The 20,414-nt window shown below is 45.5% G+C and overlaps 2 protein-coding genes across 5 annotated transcripts in view; both read right to left on the bottom strand.

Moving 5' to 3' along the window:
- Nucleotides 1–10,225, bottom strand: LOC115110489 (coiled-coil domain-containing protein 134-like). 3 transcript variants are annotated; one of them, XM_029636199.2, is made up of 7 exons: nt 10,060–10,225; nt 3,305–3,429; nt 3,053–3,174; nt 2,586–2,670; nt 2,156–2,337; nt 1,873–1,944; nt 1–1,610 (listed from the first exon to the last, which is right to left on the bottom strand). In XM_029636199.2, the coding sequence occupies exons 2-7, from the start codon at nt 3,399–3,401 to the stop codon at nt 1,485–1,487; spliced, it is 684 nt and encodes a 227-aa protein (XP_029492059.1). In that variant the 5' UTR covers nt 3,402–3,429; nt 10,060–10,225; the 3' UTR covers nt 1–1,484. The 3 variants fall into 3 exon arrangements, with proteins under 3 accessions (XP_029492059.1, XP_029492057.1, XP_029492056.1); XM_029636197.2 differs by lacking the exon at nt 10,060–10,225 and adding an exon at nt 9,746–9,878; XM_029636196.2 differs by lacking the exon at nt 10,060–10,225 and adding an exon at nt 9,590–9,839.
- A 376-nt stretch (nt 10,226–10,601) lies between these two features.
- The window catches only part of LOC115110487 (meiosis inhibitor protein 1), a 35,228-nt gene continuing 25,415 nt past the window's right edge, over nt 10,602–20,414 (bottom strand). For both annotated transcript variants that reach the window (XM_065006551.1, XM_065006552.1), the window contains exons 29-32: nt 15,752–15,858; nt 15,002–15,133; nt 11,256–11,377; nt 10,602–10,886 (exon numbers count right to left, since the gene is read on the bottom strand). In XM_065006551.1, the coding sequence (XP_064862623.1) occupies nt 10,811–10,886; nt 11,256–11,377; nt 15,002–15,133; nt 15,752–15,858 (437 nt within the window). In that variant the 3' untranslated portion in view covers nt 10,602–10,810. The remainder of the gene's footprint in view (nt 10,887–11,255; nt 11,378–15,001; nt 15,134–15,751; nt 15,859–20,414) is intronic.

The raw sequence follows: 20,414 nt of genomic DNA, 5'->3' as shown, positions 1-20,414 counted from the left end.
TTCATAGTAATTAATTTTTTATTAAACTTAACAAATGTATGATAAATCTACTCACGATAGTAAATTCTCAGTAATGAGACGCTTAATCTGAACCAGAGGAGGCTGGTGGGATGAGCTATAGGAGGACATACTCATTGTAATGGCTGGAATGGAATAAAACAAACCTGTGAACTCCATTCCATCCATTAAAATGAACCCATCCTCCTTTAGCACCTCCCACCAGCCTGCACCGCTCTGAACATACATAAATAACAGTCCATTTACAAAACTATAGCAAATCATAATCAATCAGTCATCACCTCTGTATATTGAATATAACTTACTTGCATTAAAATTAGCCAATTTCCCTCCAAATGTCAAGAGGCAACAAAACACTAGGGGAATATCTCAATTGCAAACTCCTCGCATCCGCTCTCCTCCTCAAAACCCATATGAGGTGGTCAGAGAGGAGGGATTTCTGGTTGATTGGATTTTGAGGAGACAGGACGAATATGGAATAAGATCTTCCCTAGATATGCCAAAATATAGATGTTTTTTAAAGGCATTGTTCTAGGTGACTGCTGTTCTGACATTTCATTATGGCCATCAGATGGACAGAAACAAATATTACATGATATAGAAGTTTAAGCTGATGAGTGGTTGCCAAAATACATTATCCCTCCCTAATTGTAGACAAAATAATATGTCAAATAGTTTCATTTAAATCATAAGTGACCAAACCCCATTTTAACGCTCATGCGGACAGTCACACACAGAGCTAAGAAAGCATTAGGCTCTAGGAAAGCATTCGGCTCTAGGAAAGCAAGTGGCAGACATCATGAAAAATGGTTCTGCGCTCAAGATCAACACTTGTACCGCAAATTAAGAGGATACACCTACATTAGGACCATTCAACAACAAACTCATAAAATCTCATTATATAAATCTGCTAACTCTGGAGAAGGAGACAGGAAAACTTAAACACAAAAACAGAATTCAACATATTCAAGCTTTATATTTTGAAGCTTGTTGAATGGGAATGTAAACTCATACGTACAAATGCCACCATCAAAACAATTGTATGGTAGTAAATTGTATTCAATCTATTCACAAAAAAAGACAACATATTGGGTATTTGCTGTTTCTTCCAAAGTACAGTTATGTAATCTAGTTATGAAAATGAGCTTTCCTTATTAAATCTTCAACATAGTGCTAGCTGTATGTTCTTTGTTTCATAGTAACTGCAGGTTGGGCACAGTTCTGTATACAGTAAGTCTGATTCCACAGATAGAGCTCAACCTCCTTTCCTTCTCTCCAGTTTGTTCCTGTGCCACATAAACACTTCTAGTTCCCTCTCAAATTTTCTGCTGCCACTGTATCCCTTTGACAGAACTCACCGGTTCCAACACCCAACTTCCTCTCCTCCCTCTTCATCACTGAATCTAGGACATCCCCCTACATTTTCTTTCTCCTCATCATTTCTCTCCAAGAGTTGAGGTAAAGTACTATAGCTCAGTACGGGAGCGGGAGATGCGGGGCCCCTTCCTAATCTCTTTCCTCTTGTCCTCTTTCCTCCTCCTCTTCTCCTCCTCCCTCAGGATCTTCTGAAAAGCCTCTGCAGTGTGAAGCACCTGTGCCGGAGAAAAGCAGAGCGCGTGAACGTGTGTTTGAGAGAGGCATTTTTTAACAATAGGTGTATGGAGTGTGGAGAAGCAAACAGCAGAGGATGGGAAAGCAAAAAGGTGCAGTCAGTGTGAGTTTTACTGATGTTACGCTCGTCTCAAACGCGTTTGTTAAAACAAGCCTTAGAAGAACACGCTTTTCAAGTCTGTCTGGTAGGCTTCACTATGATACCATGTGGTTACAGAGGCTGAGAGCCACTGCGTTACTCACGTCGTCTCTCTCAGTGCGGTATGGGTTGGTGAAGTCTGGGGATTTCTCTATTATTCCCAACTCCTGCGACATCTGAGAGACAAGGAGTGAGAGTTATCCGCCATTTTGAATCCATAGAGGGAAAAAAAGGCACATAAAATATTAGTTATTTAATGGTATGCCTACAATATCCTTATAAAATGTAGTAATAAGGTTATAACACATTACACCTGTTGGCTTTCAATAAAGCATTAACATTTCCTCTATGCCCCAGAATATCCTCCCAGCTCTATCCCCGTCTCACCAGTGAGAGAACATGCTGGTGTGCCCCCCCGGTGAACACCCCAGTGAGGTTGCAGAAGCGGAGCCCCCATCGCAGAAGGACGCCCCAGTCAGGGTTACGGTCGTAGTAGTGGTGGACAATACGTGGGAAACGCAACGCCACGTCCCCAAAGAACGCAGTGTTCTCCACCACATGGGAGTAGGCTATGGAGCGAGATAGAGAAAGAGAGTAGTCTGCATTTCATACTTAGGAAATCAACTTGAAAGTAAATCACTGCAGACTGACATACTAAAAGAGTGTAAGAGGCGGAGAGAGGGAAAAGGGGAGGGAGAGAGGAGGCAGAGGAGAAAAAAAGCAAGATGGTGACAGACAAATCAGATTATCATGGAGGGAGAAAGAGGGAGGAGAGAGAGCAAAGTGTAGTAACGGTATAAATGGTCCATGATCTGACCTTCTTTGATTTTGTCATCCATGGGGAAGGGATCATCAGCCTGCATGTTGGCTGCAGTAAGGACAGCCTTCGAGTCCTCCAACACCTTCACAGAACACACACACACACACACACACACACACACAATGTAGATTGCCCATTGTGGGTTCACTACCATAGTTGTCCTTGGGCAGAGAGCAGATAAAACATAGCAGATATGTCCTCTGAGAATCAAACAGTATATACAGTGATGCCTCAAGCACAATAGGAAGACTTGGAAGCTAAATCCGGGTTACTCTAGTCTTATTAGTGACCGGCTACTTAGATACTACTTAGCAAGTGGCCTTATTTGCCTACTCATGAGATCATAATAATCTAAACATGCTAGGAAACTAACACCGCAATTACTTCCCGCTAAGGCCACAACATCCTGTTTCTAGCTAATAGTCAGCATGAAGGGAAGTTAAACAGGAGTGGAGCCATTTTACCTTAAACAAGCCCTTCAGCATGATGTCTATGATCTTATACTGCTGGTTGATGTCATTGAGCTCCACCAGGTTCTTCAGAGCATTTAGCTGGTCTTTCCTCTTGGTCTCAAACAGACGCTTGTCTGAGAGGGGGGAGGGGGTGTTCAGGAAGAAATGCTGACAGACATTTCAAAACATAAACACTAATCAAGGGTCATCCAAGAGGACACCTCTAAATATTCTGAAGAAGGAAACAGACACACAGTAGGATACAGATCTCCAGGTTGGAGTCATGTCTGTGTGTGTTGGAGTCTGCAGAGGAGAGGGCTGCAGCAGCAACCACCAGGACGACTGTACACACACTCAGCATGGTCAAGAGGTGGCGATGGTGAGGCACTCTAACACACACAGAACAGAAGACAAGAGAAAATGCAGTTAAACTGTATTCTGAAATATTTATTACAATGTTTTTACTGAACTTGTAAAACCAACATTTACAGTAGGTCTGTCTGGTTGACATGAGAGCATATTCGTGTATTTTGCTATGTGTTTTGAGGGTTACCTAAAATATATATAAAAATTAAAAATAAAGTATATTTATGATCATATTTTTACTTTTTAAATCCAGTTTGGTCCTGTACTATAAATTACACAGGTTCTAATGAGGTTATAACTTCTAAAAGCCACTTGACATGTCACTTATCTAAACCCCAAAATAACTCAGACGTCTTGCCAGCCCCCATCTTGCATCCTCTTTCTTCCTCTCCTACACTCTCCATCCTCTAAGCTGTGGGCTGCCTCAACATTCCCGCAGGTCCAGCCTCCTCTCCCTCGGAGCATGTTAATTCATTTGAACAGGACACAAATGAGTCTTGGACTGATGCATATTTGATGGTTTTTAAAACATCAGCAGAAAACAAAAAAGTGTCGAGGGACGAGACAGCATCGATAGAACACCAAATGTATAATTCAGCAATGTCTCCATCGATAATATTATCAGAGAGAGCGGGAAGGGGAAGGGGGGGGGGGGGGGAATTGTGAGAGGCAGAAGAAAGATGAGGAAGGAGTACTGTGGGATGAGAGAGACCCTGGGGAGCCAACTGCTTTTCTGCTGAATATTTCATTTATCTTTTTCAAATCGCAACAAGGTTAGGCCTAAAGACAGGGATCTGATAGTGAGGGAAAGAGTCAGGGTTGTGAGTGAAAGAGAAATGAGGACTGACACCTGATAATACATTTTGAGAAACAGCTGAAAAGACGTTCTCTATTCTGAACTCTTCAGTTGCATTCCCCTACTCTGACACTTAATCTCCTATGGTTAGACTATTAAAATACTGCCTGAAGATTCAGAGATTGGGTTATGCAAGCTGTGTGATTTGACATAGGCTATGACAGGGCATTTGCCTGAATCACCAACGACATACTCTGAGAAACTTTGCAACATCTACTCTGTCAGCACAAATGGGTGCTGATGATACAGTTGGAGCAGCAGAATACAGACAGTGTTTGATTAGGAAGCCTTCCAGCTTTTTGTACTAAACATGCAAGTCAACAAGTCAAATATTTCTAAGACGGACAACCAGGGAAAAGGCTTAGTAGTAGGAAGCCCCATATCCATGTTTCGTTACAAGATTTTTATTAGTGTCAACAACATGGACAAATGGGTATCCAGCATTGATGTTTCCATCGGAGTAGACAAAGTGCTGGGATATTAAGGTGGAGCAGAGGGGGCAAGCGACTAGGACAGATCAATCATATCCCACAGGCATCATGCAAAGCACAGAATTTGAGAATTACACTCCAAAATGCACCCATTTACTGTAATCCTCCCCATCAGCTGTGTCCAGAGGCGTCATGCCCATAGGGGGAGACAAGGGCACGTGCCCCCTCAGATTTGTCCTGTTTGAAACATTTTCAGATGTTAAATTAATGACTAAACTTCATTTTTAGGCCTACGTTTTATAATAATTTGTCAGTGGTACTTTACAGAGGGGGCACACTGACTGGACAAGGCAAAGAGTAACCCCCCTATTCTCCCTAGTAAGTGGTTCCTTACAAGGTGCACCAAGGAGCAAAGATATCCTAGGCAGGACTTTAGATTTTATTTAATTTAACTAGGCAAGTCAGTTAAGAACAAATTCTTATTTACAATGATGGCCTACCCCGGCCAAACCCTCCCCTAACCCGGACGATGCTGGGCCAATTGTGTGCCGCCCTTTGGGACTCCCGAACACGGCCGGTTGTGATACAGCCCGGGATCGAACCTGGGTCTGTAGTGACACCTCCAGCACTGCCTTAGACTGCTGCGCCACTCAGGATCCTGAGTGCATGCAGACAGTATCGTCAGTGCAGGAGAGACACAGGGTTTGATTTGATTTTAGATGCCAGTGACGGGCAGGACTTGCAGGAGGTATGTTGATAAATGCATTTGATGAAGCTTTAGCCTATTGACTCCTTCTTGATTAATAAATCAATCTAAAAATAGTTGTTTCTCTATAATAATAGCCATATAGCAATTTTATGAAGTTGGCTTTAGCTAGCCCAGATAGTTATGGGGTTGGGCGACTGGAAAACTATCTTCCAAACCATTGCAGGCGATCAAGTAAGAGTAGCTTGTCTAACTATCTTATCAGACATGCCTGCTGGCAAGGTTGGTAGACTTTAGAAAAGCAAGCAATTACTAAATGAGACTCACGTTCCTTTAAATATTTTAGCAACCGGCCGTATTATTCATTTTACGTAGTTTGTGATCTGCATCCAACTGGGCTCTATGCAGCTGGCTATATATAGATGGGTTAGCTGACGTCACGAAAATGCACGCTTCAACGGGGCAGAAGTCCGTGAGTTGTGATTCTGGATGGCCAAATAGCTACAAACAATGACAAGAAATTCCCATGTGGGGAATGGTAAGTGACCCGTTTCAGCTAGATTCATGTTACACTTGATATCATGTCTTGCTTTGAGGTGATTTTAAATGACTTCGTGTCGAATGCTTAAATGGCTCAAATTCACTAGATAGCTAACCAACAACTATAAGAATGTATTTGAGAAACAAGCACTCATCGTGCAAATGTATTTACACTGGACAAAAATATAAAAGCAACATGTTAAGATTTGGTCCTGTTTCTCATGAGCTGAAATAAAAGATCCCAGAAATGTTCCATACACACAAGAAGGTTATTTTTCTCAAATGTTGTGCACAAATTTGTTTACATCCCTGTTAGTGAGCATTTCTCCTTTGCCAAGATAATACATCCACCTGACAGGTGTAGCATATCAAGAAGCTGATTAAGGGCCATCGCTGTGCCACTAGAGATTCTGGGTTTGAGTCCAGGCTGCGACCGGGAGACGCATGGGGCGGCGCACAATTGGCCCAGCGCTGTCCAGGTTAAGGGAGGGTTTGGCTGGCAGGGACGTCCTAGTCCCATCGCGCACTAGTGACTCCTGTGGTGGGTCGGGCACAGTGCACGCCGACACGGTTGCAAGGTGTTCGGTGTTTCCTCTGACACATTGGTAACGGCTGGCTCCCGGATTAAGTGGATATTGTGTCAAGAAGCAGTGCGGCTTGGTTGGGTTGTGTTTTGGAGGACGCACGGCTCTAGACCTTCGACTCTCCCGAGTCCGTACGGGAGTTGCATCGATGAGACAAGACTAACTACCAATTGGATACCACGAAATTGGGGAGAAAAAAAGGGTAAAAAAAAAAGAAAAGCTGATTCAACAGCATGATCATTACACAGGTGCACTCTTACTAAGGCCACTAAAAAGTGTTGTTTTGTCACAATGCCACAGATGTCTCAAGTTGAGGGAGCATGAAATTGACATGCTGACTGCAGGAATGTCCACCAGAGCTGTTGCCAGAGAACTGAATGTTCATTTCTCTACCATAAGCCACCTCCAACGTAATTTTAGAGAATTTGTCCAACCGGCCTCACAATCCCACACCAAGTGTAACCATGCCAGCCCAAGACCTTCACATCCGGCTTCTTCACCAGCAGGATTGTCTGAGACAACTGATGAAACCGTGGGCTTGCACAAACAAAGAATTTCTACACAAACAGTCTCAGGGAAGCTCATATTCGTGCTCGGCATCCTCACCAGTCTTGACCCGATTGCAGTTCGGCGTCGTAAACGACTTCAGTGTGCTAATGCTCACCTTTGACAGTCACTGGCACGGTGGGGAAGTGTGTTCTTCACAGATGAATCCTGGTTTCAACTCTACCGGGCAAATGGAATCATGTGGGCAAGTGGATTGATGTCAACTTTGTGAACAGAGTGCACAATGGTGGGGGTGGGGTTTTGGTATGGGCAGGCATAAGCTATGGCAAATTAAAACAAATGCAATTCATCAATGGCAATTTGAGAGCACAGAGATACCGTGATGAGATCCTGAGGCCCATTGTAGTGCCATTCATCCACCGCCATCACCTCATGTTTCAGCATGATAATGCAAGCCCCCCCCATTTCCCAAGGATCTGTACAAGCTGAAAATGCTGAAAATGTCCCAGTTCTTCCATGGCCTGCAAACTCACAAGACGTCACCCATTGAGCATATTTAGGACGCTCTATATTGACGTGTACGATAGCGTGTTCCAGTTCCCAACAATATCCGGCAACTTCACACAGCCATTGAAGAGTGGGTTGATTGTGGCCTGTGGACAACATTCCACAGGCCACAATCAACAGCCTGATCAACTCTATGCAAAGGAGATGGTGGCATAAGGCAAATGGTCACCAGATACTGACTGGTTTTCTGATCCACCCCCTACTTTTTATTTTTACAAGGCATCTGTGACCAACAGACATATCTGTATTCCCTGTCATGTGAAATCCATAGATTAGGCCCCAATACATTATTTCAATTGACTGATTTCTTTATACAAACTGTAACTCAGGAAAATATTTGAAATTGTTGGATGTTACATTTATATATTTTTGTTCAGTGTATGTTTTCAATACACACTTGGAGACTAAATGTAGTTGACCTGTTGTCAACCATCTAAGCCAACCCAGTCTGTTTTGCCCCATAACTGACACGTGCGCAACTTTGTTGCTAAACAACCAACCCCTCAATACACTCACACATAAATCATCCTCATTTCAGGCTGTAAGAGCTTCAATTTCCTCAACAAGTTAACGAAGAGCCTATGGGAAAAAACATGGGTACCGTCTTAATAAAATTCTCCACCACCATGCTAGAGTCGCTAATGCTACCTCTGATGTTCAGCCAATCAGGTTGCAGGAGTCTGTTTACCCCTGGCGGAACGCCGTGTGCAACATCAGGAAGTAGCACTAGCTACTCAAGCCTGGTGGTCGAAAATGGTGTTTTATTAATTAAGACAGTGTGCATATTTTTAAAGCTAGTCAAGTAGGAAATTGGCACCCTCGCCCCTGAATGGAGGATATTTTATGTAGAGCCAGTTGCGGGGGCCACGAGTGTATAGCTGGCTGCATAGAGTCCAGTTGGAGGCAGATGACAAAAGATGGAAGTCGCTCTGGATAAGAGCGTCTGCTAAATGACTTAAATGTAAATGTAAATTAAATCAATAGTAGTGCAATATGCAGCCAGCTGGGCTAGCAAAGGTGCCGAGAAGCATATTTAAGGTTATGATACTATATACCAGTGTGGCATTTTAATGAAAATTACAATTAAACAGGAAAAGGGGTATGATTACATAACCTATGCAGAAAAATACACATTTTACATGGAATTAGGTATAATCCTATGGCTATAGATTGTAAGAAAAAGCCATTTCTGGTGTTGGACAATTTAGGATTTTTCAAACTGGAGGGGGGGCTCCAGACCATGCTAAAGAATCCATCCACACATAATTCGTGCCCCCATAAAATAATGGGTGCCTGATGCCCCTGGTTGAATGGGCCATCAAACTCTGTTTGCAGAGGCTGTTGTAAGATATTTTCTTAATACATGAAATGTAAGCTAGTACATACAGTATGTTGTACCATATAAATCAGTCGGAGGTGTGAGGTTCAGGGTGAGATACATTACAATATCGGAGCTCTCTGCGTGAATCAGACAACCTTACCAATAACAGCTATGCTTTCAGAGAGGCACTGGGTATTGAATAAGTATTTTGTTGGCAATAATTAATACTTTGAGGGAAATGTCATACAAAATGTAAACTAGTTGAGATAAAGGTTGACATACTGCCAATCTAAATGACCCCTTTCTGACCCCGCTTGGAAACTGTTTTGCATAGTGGATTGAAAAATCATTTAATTTCATGTTTCCCATCATCAGTATGTCAGCCACTATTTTCAAGGAAGAGGCTCGAGCCACAATGATCTCTGTTGCATTATTTTAGAAAACGTTCGCGTTTTTGTGGTGTCCAGTTCGCTATCTTTGAAAACAATCGAGGCACATGAAATAGCAGCATTTCATTACCTGACGGGACTATTTGTGAATAAACCGGTCATCGAGAATTTGAATGGCAATGTAAACCCATCTGTATCCCAATGCGTGCATTTTGCTCGCATTGGGCTGGTCAGCTGTGGACACTAGACTTCGACATCATCACTACCTCACCGTTCACTCACCTCGTAGTAAGAAACAGCACGATATAAAACGATAGCGAAACCAACGATTCTTTCTCGCTAGCATCAGTTTCCTCGTAAAGATGGAGACATCAGTTGCGGAGTATTTGCTACAATACTCAGGTAACAATATCACGTTTGAAATGTTAATTTACATACAGAAGTCGCTTGCTCCACTCCGCCACTGCCACGATCGCACCGGCTGGCTCTGCTTGGACGAAAGACAGCCAGCGATTACATGGAAGGAGTTCGTTTCTAGACGGAAATTTTAGAGCGGCACACAGGCCGTAGTACGCGGTAAATCCCTCCCCCTCCTACTCCCACTTATCACGAAAGCAAGTAAAACCCATAGACAGAGGACTCTAAAGCCAAAAGCCCGTTTCAGCATGGGCAGCACCATTGGGGACTTTCACCATTAGAAGTAGTCAACTGGGTGGGACTTCCTATGGGTTGTGAAGGATCACATACAGTACCTCCATCCAGGTCACCAGGAGGGATCAGCCAATGAACTATACTCGTGAGCAAACGTTCCATAACTGCAGTTGGCAGTAAATCCGCTAGAAGGGATACAGCAAGGGTAGGCAACCCTGGTCCTGGAGTGCCGCAGCCACTTCATATTTTTGCTTTAACCAGGAAGACCAGTTGTGTTGCATTTAGGAAATCACTTTACTGATCAATTAGCTCAGTTGGTCAGGTGGAGTGCCTAGTTGGGAACAAAATCCTGCAGTACTCAAGCAACAGGGTTGCCTACCGCTGGGATACTGCTTATGTCAGAATTGACCAGAATGTACTTTTAGAAGCAGGTCAGGAGAACTTAAGCTGCAGGTTAGGATAATTAATGTAATACGTTAGGAGAATTAGGTTCATCTTAGGAAAAGAGTTATGGTTAGCTAAAATGCAAAAAAAAAAAAACGTTTGACTTCAATTTGACATCTGTATCCCATCGAGCCATGAACATCCAAATCGGTGGCCTCAGATTGGCCTATATTTCTACTGAAATGACATATGACAACTGTTCTTTTCCAAACAATTCTTTATAATAAACTTATATTGTTGAAAGACCTCAAACCTAAAGGCAAATTAATGGAATGCTCCCCCTAGTTATTTTATTGACACAGTAAATCAGTAATAATATGACAGGAGTCCTACCAGACACCTCTTCAGAATAAGGCTGTTTGGTTGCAAAAACAGTCATAAATAAATAAATCAATACATCAAACAGGTCTATAACTGAGAGCCATTGTGTCCGTCTGTCTTCACAGTGAAGTCGGACAGGCAGAGATACATCTCTCCAACACGCCTGAGAAAGGGGGCTAAGGACATAGGAAGGAGAGAGAAAGAGAGCTCCTAGAAAGATCACTGTAATGGCATGTGTCTATGTCTGATGACTAAAACAAGTTGGTCCACACCTCTGGCAGACAGATGTACTGAAACATGAGTGGAGACTCAGTATGTGGCAACAGCAGGGACAGCACAAGAGATGAAGTGAAATGCATCACGTATGACAGATTTAGTCAATGGCCTGTTAAAATCAATAAACACTGATAAGTACTGCTCTGTCGACTTTGTTTTTTAAACGAGGAGCATCTCTTGCACTAACTATCTTTTATGCTATAACTGTGTGTGTGTGTGTGGGGGGGGGTCGCTGGGGGAAAAGAGTGTAGGATACAGAATGCTGGTGGGCAGGTCGTCGTTGGCTGTGGGAGGCAGGGAGTTCAGTGACTCCATCAGAGTATTGGCCCGCAGTCTGCTCTCCTCTGTAGGAGGGGGGTGGAATATACTGCACTGGAGCTGGGGAAGAGAGAGGGGGAGAGGTGAGAAAGAGTCAGTGGGTGAAGGATAGACAGCAAGAGACTAGAGAGAGAGAGATGAGAGACAGGAGTCTGGTGGAAACAGCTATAGTACAGCACCGGCTTTTTTCCACCTGCCCTCTTTGCATGAATGATGTGGACTGTGGTGTGAGGGGTTGAGAGAGGTCCGTCTCGTAGAGGACTGTTTCCTGACTACTGCTGAGGTGTGCTGGTCTTTCTGGCACTTATAGCTGTTGAAGCATCACCCAGGTGTGTGCTGCACTTCAGTAGTGGACTATCCAGCCTACCTACAGAGGAGAAGACGACAAACGAGGTGCCTGATGAAGCGCTCCGGGCTCCGTAACTGACTGATGCCGCTCCCTCTCAGTGCCATTGAAGTTCAATCCGCTTACGCGACTGCCCAGCTTTTCTTAACTGCCTGGCTGAACACACCGTATCATCTGAATCTGTGGAAGACCAGCACCAAGATCTGCCAGAGCTCTACATTTGTTTTGTTTGTATTTACAGCATATTTGAGAATCTTTTTATAATGAAAAGCGCTATATAAAATATATCTATTAATATTGTAAGAGACACCGGATATCGTGACAGGCCAGTCTCCCATAAAGACCCGCTCTGATCTGACAAGCTACTGAAGCGCACACTGCTGGAGTACATTCAGCTCTGTTAACCCCTGAATAAGAGTCACTGGATCTCACACACAAACACACACACACTTGTCAAAGCTCTGTCACTAACTGGCCCCTCCTTGGACACTGTGTTAACTAACCTCCAGACGAGCTTCAATGCCATACAACTCTCCTTCCGTGGCCTCCAACTGCTCTTAAACGCAAGTAAAACTAAATGCATGCTTTTCAATCGATCGCTGCCCGCACCTGCTCGCCCGTCCAGCATCACTACTCTGGACGGCTCTGACTTAGAATACGTGGACAACTACAAATACCTAGGTGTCTGGTTAGACTGTAAACTCTCCTTCCAGACTCACATTAAGCATCTCCAATCCTAAATTAAATCTAGAATCGGCTTCCTATATCGCAACAAAGCATCCTTCACTCATGCTGCCAAACATACCCTCGTAAAACTGACCATCCTACCGATCCTCGACTTCGGTGATGTCATCTATAAAATAGCCTCCAACACTCTACTCAACAAACTGGATGCAGTCTATCACAGTGCCATCCGTTTTGTCACCAAAGCCCCATACACTACCCACCATTGCGACCTGTACGCTCTCGTTGGTTGGCCCTCGCTTCATACTCGTCGCCAAACCCACTGGCTACAGGTTATCTACAAGTCTCTGCTAGGTAAAGCCCCGCCTTATCTCAGCTCACTGGTCACCATAGCAGTACCCACTCGTAGCACGCGCTCCAGCAGGTATATCTCACTGGTCACCCCCAAAGCCAATTCCTCCTTTGGTCGTCTTTCCTTCCAGTTCTCTGCTGCCCATGACTGGAACGAATTGCAAAAATCTCTGAAGCTGGAGACTCACATCTCCCTCACTAGCTTTAAGCACCAGCTGTCAGAGCAGTTTACAGATCACTGCACATGTACTTAGCCTATCTGTAACCAGCCCATATACCTACCTCAACCCCATACTAGTATTTATTTATTTATTTTGCTCCTTTGCACCCCAGTATCTCTACCTGCACATTCATCTGCTGCCAATCTACCATTCCAGTGTTTAATTGCTATATTGTAATTACTTCGCCACCATGGCCTATTTATTTCCTTAACTTACCTAATTTGCACTCACTGTATATAGACTTTTTGTTTTCTTTTGTTCTACTGTATTATTGACTGTATGTTTTGTTTATTCCATGTGTAACTCTGTGTTGTATGTGTCGAATTGCTACACTTTATCTTGGCCAGGTCGCAGTTGCAAATGAGAACTTGTTCTCAACTAGCCTACCTGGTTAAATAAAGGTGAAATAAATGTTTTTTTAAATAAACTAAGGGAGGCAGCAGGGCCAGCTGTATCACATGACAAATGGGGACAGTGATGACATTTCAGTGCAGTGACATTCCATTACTGAGCCAGATGAACCCTAATGAGGGCCTGTGTCCTGCCATGGTCATGTGTGACACAATGGCGTAGAGGTGGTGACAGGGGGCTGCTAGGACATGGGACAATTAAAAGAGTGTGTCTCAGTGACGTTCAACATAGTCTCATAGAGCTCTGCCTGTGTGCTCTCTGTTTGCATTTTACTCTGCTGCTGTATGTGTTCCAGTCAGTGTGTTGTGTACTGTACCTGTGACCAGCTGAGGGCCCACTGTACCTGTGTGAGCAGCTGTCTCAGGGCCTGTGTTGTGTACTGTACCTGTGTGAGCAGCTGTCTCAGGGCCTGTGTTGTGTACTGTACCTGTGTGAGCAGCTGTCTCAGGGCCTGTGTTGTGTACTGTACCTGTGTGACCAGCTGTCTCAGGGCCTGTGTTGTGTACTGTACCTGTGTGAGCAGCTGTCTCAGGGCCTGTGTTGTGTACTGTACCTGTGTGACCAGCTGTCTCAGGGCCTGTGTTGTGTACTGTACCTGTGTGAGCAGCTGTCTCAGGGCCTGTGTGTGTACTGTACCTGTGTGAGCAGCTGTCTCAGGGCCTGTGTTGTGTGTACCTGTGTGAGCAGCTGTCTCAGGGCCTGTGTTGTGTACTGTACCTGTGTGAGCAGCTGTCTCAGGGCCTGTGTTGTGTACTGTACCTGTGTGACCAGCTGTCTCAGGGCCTGTGTTGTGTACTGTACCTGTGTGACCAGCTGTCTCAGGGCCTGTGTTGTGTACTGTACCTGTGTGAGCAGCTGTCTCAGGGCCTGTGTTGTGTACTGTACCTGTGTGAGCAGCTGTCTCAGGGCCTGTGTGTACTGTACCTGTGTGAGCAGCTGTCTCAGGGCCTGTGTTGTGTACACCTGTGTGAGCAGCTGTCTCAGGGCCTGTGTTGTGTACTGTACCTGTGTGAGCAGCTGTCTCAGGGCCTGTGTTGTGTACTGTACCTGTGTGAGCAGCTGTCTCAGGGCCTGTGTTGTGTATTGCACCTGTGTGAGCAGCTGTCTCAGGGCCTGTGTTGTGTACTGTACCTGTGTGAGCAGCTGTCTCAGGGCCTGTGTTGTGTACTGTACCTGAGCAGCTGTCAGGGCCTGTGTGACTGTACCAGTGTGAGCAGCTGTCTCAGGGCCTGTGTTGTGTACTGTACCTGTGTGAGCAGCTGTCTCAGGGCCTGTGTTGTGTACTGTACCTGTGTGAGCAGCTGTCTCAGGGCCTGTGTTGTGTACTGTACCTGTGTGAGCAGCTGTCTCAGGGCCTGTGTTGTGTACTGTACCTGTGTGAGCAGCTGTCTCAGGGCCTGTGTTGTGTACTGTACCTGTGTGAGCAGCTGTCTCAGGGCCTGTGTTGTGTACTGTACCTGTGTGAGCAGCTGCAGCTGTCTCAGGGCCTGTGTTGTACTGTACCTGTGTGAGCAGCTGTCTCAGGGCCTGTGTTGTGTACTGTACCTGTGTGAGCAGCTGTCTCAGGGCCTGTGTTGTGTACTGTACCTGTGTGAGCAGCTGTCTCAGGGCCTGTGTTGTGTACTGTACCTGTGTGAGCAGCTGTCTCAGGGCCTGTGTTGTGTATTGCACCTGTGTGAGCAGCTGTCTCAGGGCCTGTGTTGTGTTCTCTCCCAGCTCGTTCAGGCCTCTCTTCTCCACCGCCTCCAACACCTGACACAGGTCTGGCTCCCACACCACCACCCTACTGCCATACCGCAACAGCTGCATGGAAGGGACATGTGTTGGTATTCAAGGCTTCATCGGGGTGCTTACAAACAATACACTTCAAAATGGCCCTGCACTGCTTCAAAGACTAACAGTAGTGTGAGTGTGTTCCCGGGTACAGTCTTGAAGCATCTGCATGCTTCCCATCCGAAACAGTTCGGAGTAGTTCATATATGTGCATTTATTATGATGCCATTTTGGGACGTTTTGGTCTTCGGCAAGTTTTTTTTGTGGCTATTTGTCCACACAAACATTTTTCTTGTGACAAGCCGAAATTTGGTAGCCAAAGTCTACGCCCTTCTTCGGTGATTGGTCAACAGTAGGGATTCTTCAATTAAGTGTTTGTTGTCATTCAACAATAGACAATTCATTTTCATGCATATTTTTTCACTTGAGAAATACTGCACCAAACATCTTAGTTAGATGTAAATTTGTGTGACTAAGATCTCCTTGGCAAAAACAGTTCACCTAGCAGAGTTTGGCTGGGTGCAGTCTTACCAGTGTGAGTAGTGTGAGTGTGGCTGGGTGCAGTCTTACCAGTGTGAGTAGTGTGAGTGTGGCTGGATGCAGTCTTACCAGTGTGAGTAGTGTGAGTGTGGCTGGGTGCAGTCTTACCAGTGTGAGTAGTATGAGTGTGGCTGGGTGCAGCAGGCAGCTCTCTCCAGAGTTGAGCAGAGAGTAGAGCAGGAAGCGACTCCAGGGCTGACACACCACATGCTGGGCTGGTGACAGAGGGGGAAAGGACAGGTCAGGATGATGGTGAGGCGTGAATACACTGTTTTGCTAGCACAGACTGGAATATGTTCCGGAATTCATCAAATGGCATTGAGGAGTATACCACCTCAGTCAACTTCATCAATAAGTGCATCGACGACGTCCCCCCCACAGTGACCGTATGTACATATCCCAACCAGAAGCCATGGATTACAGGCAACCTCCGCATCAAGCTAAAGGCTAGAGCTGCTGCTTTCAAGGAGCGGGACACACACTTATAAGAAATCCCGCTATGCCCTCAGACCATCAAACAAGCAAAGCGTCAATACAGGATTAAGATTGAATCCTACTACAACGGCTCTGACGCTCGTCGGATGTGGCAGGGCTTGAAAACTATTACGGACTACAAAGGGAAACCCAAACGCGAGCTGCCCATTGACGCAAACATAGCAGAGGAGTAAATGCCTTTTATGCTCTCTTCGAGGCAAGCACCACTGAAGCATGCACAAGAGCACGAGCTGTTCTGGACGACTGTGTGATAACGCTCTTGGTAGCCAATGTGAGCAAGACCTTTAAACAGGTCAACATTCACAAAGCCACGGAGCCAGACGGTTTACCAGGACGTGTACTCAAAGCATGCGCAGACCAACTGGTAAGTGTCTTCACTGACATTTTCAACCTCTCCCTGACCTAATCTGTAATAGCTACATGTTTCAAGCAGACCACCATAGTCCCTGTGCCCAAGGAAGTGAAGGTAACCTGCCAAATGATTACCGCCCTGTAGCACTCACGTCAGTAGCCATGAAGTGCTTTGAAAGGCTGATCATGGCTCACTTCAACAGCATCCTCCTGGATACCCTAGACCCACTCCAATTTGCATACCGCCCCAACAGATCCACAGATGACACAATCTCACTCCACACTGCCCTTTCCCACCTGGACAAAAGGAATACCTATATGAGAATGCTGTTCATTGACTACAGCTCAGCGTTCAACACCATAGTGTTCATGAAGCTCATCACTAAGCTAAGGACCCTGCAACTGAATCCTGGACTTCCTGACTGGCCGCCCCCAGGTGGTAAGGGTAGGCAACAACACGTCTGCCACGCTGATCCTCAACACTGGGGCCCCTCAAGGGTGTGTACTTAGTAGCCTCCTGTACTCCTTGTTCACCCACGACTGAGTGGCCAAACACGACTCCCAACACCATCATTAAATTTGCTGACGACACAACAGTGGTAGGCCTGATCACAGACAACGATGAGAAAACCTATAGGGAGGTGGTCAGAACTGTCCGTTTGGTGCCAGGACAACAACCTCTCCCTCAATGTGAGCAAGACAAAGGAGCTGATCGTGAACTACAGGAAAAGGCGGGCCGAACAGGCCCCCATTAACATCGACGGGGCTATAGTGGAGCAGGTCGTGAGTTTTAAGTTCCTTGGTGTCCACATCACCAACTAGATATCATGGTCCAAACACACCAAGATAGTCGTGAAGAGGGCACAACAAAACTTTTGCCCACCCAGGAGACTGAAAAGATTTGGCATGGGTCCCCAGATCCTCAAAAAGTTCTACAGCTGCACCATCGAGAGCATGACCGGTTGCATCACCGCGTGGTATGGCAACTGCTCGGCATCTGACCATAAGGCGCTACAGAGGGTAGTACGTACAGCCCTGTACATCACTGGGGCTATGCTTCCTGCCATCCAGGACCTATATAATAGGCGGTGTCAGAGGAAAGCCCATAAAATTGTCAGACTCCTGTCACGCAATCATAGACTTTCTCTGCTACCGCACAGCAGGAGGTACTGGAGCACCTAGTCTAGGACCAAAAGGCTCCTTAATAGATTCTACCCCCAAGCCATAAGACTGCTGAACAATTAATCAAATGGCCAACGGACAACTTACATTGACAACCCCCCCATTTGTTTTGTACACTGCTGCTACTCGCTGTTTATTATCTATGCATAGTCACTTCACCCAGACAAAATCACCAGCACACACTGTGGCAATATTCTAGATCAACTTTACTCCATACACCTTCCTCGCACTCCATTGGCAAATCAGACCATAACTCTATCCTCCTACAAGCAAAAACTCAAACAGGAAGTACCAGTGACGGACTCAATACGGAAGCTACAGGACTGTTGCGCTAGCACAGACTGGAATAGGTCCCGGGATTCATCCGATAACATTCAGGAGTTTACCACTTCAGTCACTGGCTTCATTAATAAGTGCATCGACGACGTTGTCCCAACAGTGACCATACATACCGTACATAACCCAACCAGAAGCCATGAATTACAGGCAACACCCACACTGTGCTAAAGGCAAGAGCTGCTGCTTTTTAAGGAGCGGGTCACTAATCTGGACACTTATAAGAAATCACGCTACGACCGCCAACAAGCCATCAAACAGGCAAAGTGTCAATAAAGGACAAAGATTGAATCCTACGCCGTCTCTGATGCTCATCGGATGTGGCAAGGCATGCAAACTTTCATGGATTACAAAGGGAAACCCAGCCGCGAGCCTACCAGACAACCTAAATGCCTTCTATGCTCGCTTTGAGGCAAGCAACACTGAACCATGCATGACAGCGCCAGCTGTTCCGGATGACTGTGGGATCTTGTTCTCCGTAGCCGATGTAAGGCCTTTAAACAGGTTATTTGGTCTGTAATACCAACTTGTTTGAAGCAGACCACCATAGTCCTGGTCCCCAAGAACGCCAAGGTAACCTGCCTACTAAGATATATAGCCATGAAATGTATCACATCAACACCATCATCCCAGACACTCTGAACCCACAGATGATGCAATCTCTATTGCACTCTACACTGCCCTCACCCACCAGGACTAAATTAATACCTATATAAGAATAATGTTCAATGACTACAGCTCAGCAATCAACACCATCGTCCAAATAAACAGATAATCACCAAGCTCAGGACCCTGGGACTGAACACCTCCCTCTGCAACTGGATCCCGGACTTCCTGACAGGCCGCCCCCAGGCGGTGAGGGTAGGCTTCAACACATCCGCCCACGCTGATAGAACTGATCACCGACAACTATGAGAAAGCCTATAGGGAGGAGGTCAGAGACCTGGCTGTGTGGTACCAGGGCAACAACCTTTCACTCAAAGTCAGCGACACAAAGGAGCTGATCGTGGACTACAGGAAATGGAGGGGCGAGCACGCCCCCATCCACATCAATGGAGCTGTAGTGTAGCTGGTTGAGAGCTTCAAGTTCCTCAGTGTCCACATCACTAAGGAATTAACATGGTAAACACACACCCACACAGTTGTGAAGAGGACACAACATCGCTTCTTCCCCCTCAGGAGGCTGAAAAGATTTGGCATGGGCCCTGAAATCCTCAAAAAGTTCAACAGCTACACCTTTGAAAGCATCTTGACTGGCTGCATCACCGCTTGGTACGGCAACAGCAAGGCACCCAACCGCAAGGCGCTACAGAGGGTGGTGAGTATGGCACAGTACATCACTGGGGCCAAGCTCCCTGCCATCCAGGACCTCTATACTAGGCGGAGTCAGAGGAAGACTCCAGCAACCCAAGCCATAGACTGTTCTCTCTTTTCCATCTGCTACCGCTTGGCAAGTGGTATCAGTTCACATCCTTTAACCCCAAGCCACAAGGCTGCTAAACAAGGCTGATAAATAGCTAATCAAATGGATACCCGGGTATAACTGCATTGACCTTTAAAAAATAAAAAAAAATCTCACACACACTTACAACCCAACACACACACACTACACATGCTCACACACACATAACGTGCGCATACAGGCATTCTGACGCCCCACACACCACGCTGCTGCTACTGTCTATTATCTATCCTGTTCCCTCATCCCTTCAACCGTTACCTATATGTACATAGCTACCTCAATTACCTCGTAGCCCTGCACATCGACTCGGTACTGGTACTCCCTGTATATATACACAGTGGGGCAAAAAAGTATTTAGTCAGCCACCAATTGTGCAAGTTCTCCCACTTAAAAAGATGAGAGTCCTGTCATTTTCATCATAGGTACACTTCAACTATGACAGACAAAATGAGGGGAAAAAATCCAGGAAATCACATTGTAGGATTTTTAATGAATTTATTTGCAAATTATGGTGGAAAATAAGTATTTGGTCACCTACAAACAAGCAAGATTTCTGGCTCTCACAGACCTGTAACTTCTTCTTTAAGAGGCTCCTCTGTCCTCCACTCGTTACCTGTATTAATGGCACCTGTTTGAACTTGTTATCAGTATAAAAGACACCTGTCCACAACCTCAAACAGTCACACTCCAAACTCCACTATGGCCAAGACCAAAGAGCTGTCAAAGGACACCAGAAACAAAATTGTAGACCTGCACCAGGCTGGGAAGACTGAATCTGCAATAGGTAAGCAGCTTGGTTTGAAGAAATCAACTGTGGGAGCAATTATTAGGAAATAGAAGACATACAAGACCACTGATAATCTCCCTCGATCTGGGGCTCCACGCAAGATCTCACCCCGTGGGGTCAAAATGATCACAAGAACAGTGAGAAAAAATCCCAGAACC

The sequence above is a fragment of the Oncorhynchus nerka genome, linkage group LG21 (assembly GCF_034236695.1).
Source record: "Oncorhynchus nerka isolate Pitt River linkage group LG21, Oner_Uvic_2.0, whole genome shotgun sequence".
NCBI lineage: Eukaryota > Metazoa > Chordata > Actinopteri > Salmoniformes > Salmonidae > Oncorhynchus > Oncorhynchus nerka.
The sequence above is the reverse complement of the archived record's forward strand: the minus strand, read 5'-3'. Positions and strand labels throughout refer to the sequence as shown.

Bases quoted from the DNA above. Each gene is read 5' to 3' on its own strand.
- LOC115110489 (XM_029636199.2), bottom strand. From the start codon at position 3,401: ATGCTGAGTGTGTGTACAGTCGTCCTGGTGGTTGCTGCTGCAGCCCTC. The intron at 3,175-3,304 runs GTATCCTACTGT...CCCCCCTCTCAG, and splicing joins TGACTCCAACCTGGAGATCT to ACAAGCGTCTGTTTGAGACC. The intron at 1,945-2,155 runs GTGAGACGGGGA...CTTGTCTCTCAG, and splicing joins ACCAGCATGTTCTCTCACTG to ATGTCGCAGGAGTTGGGAAT.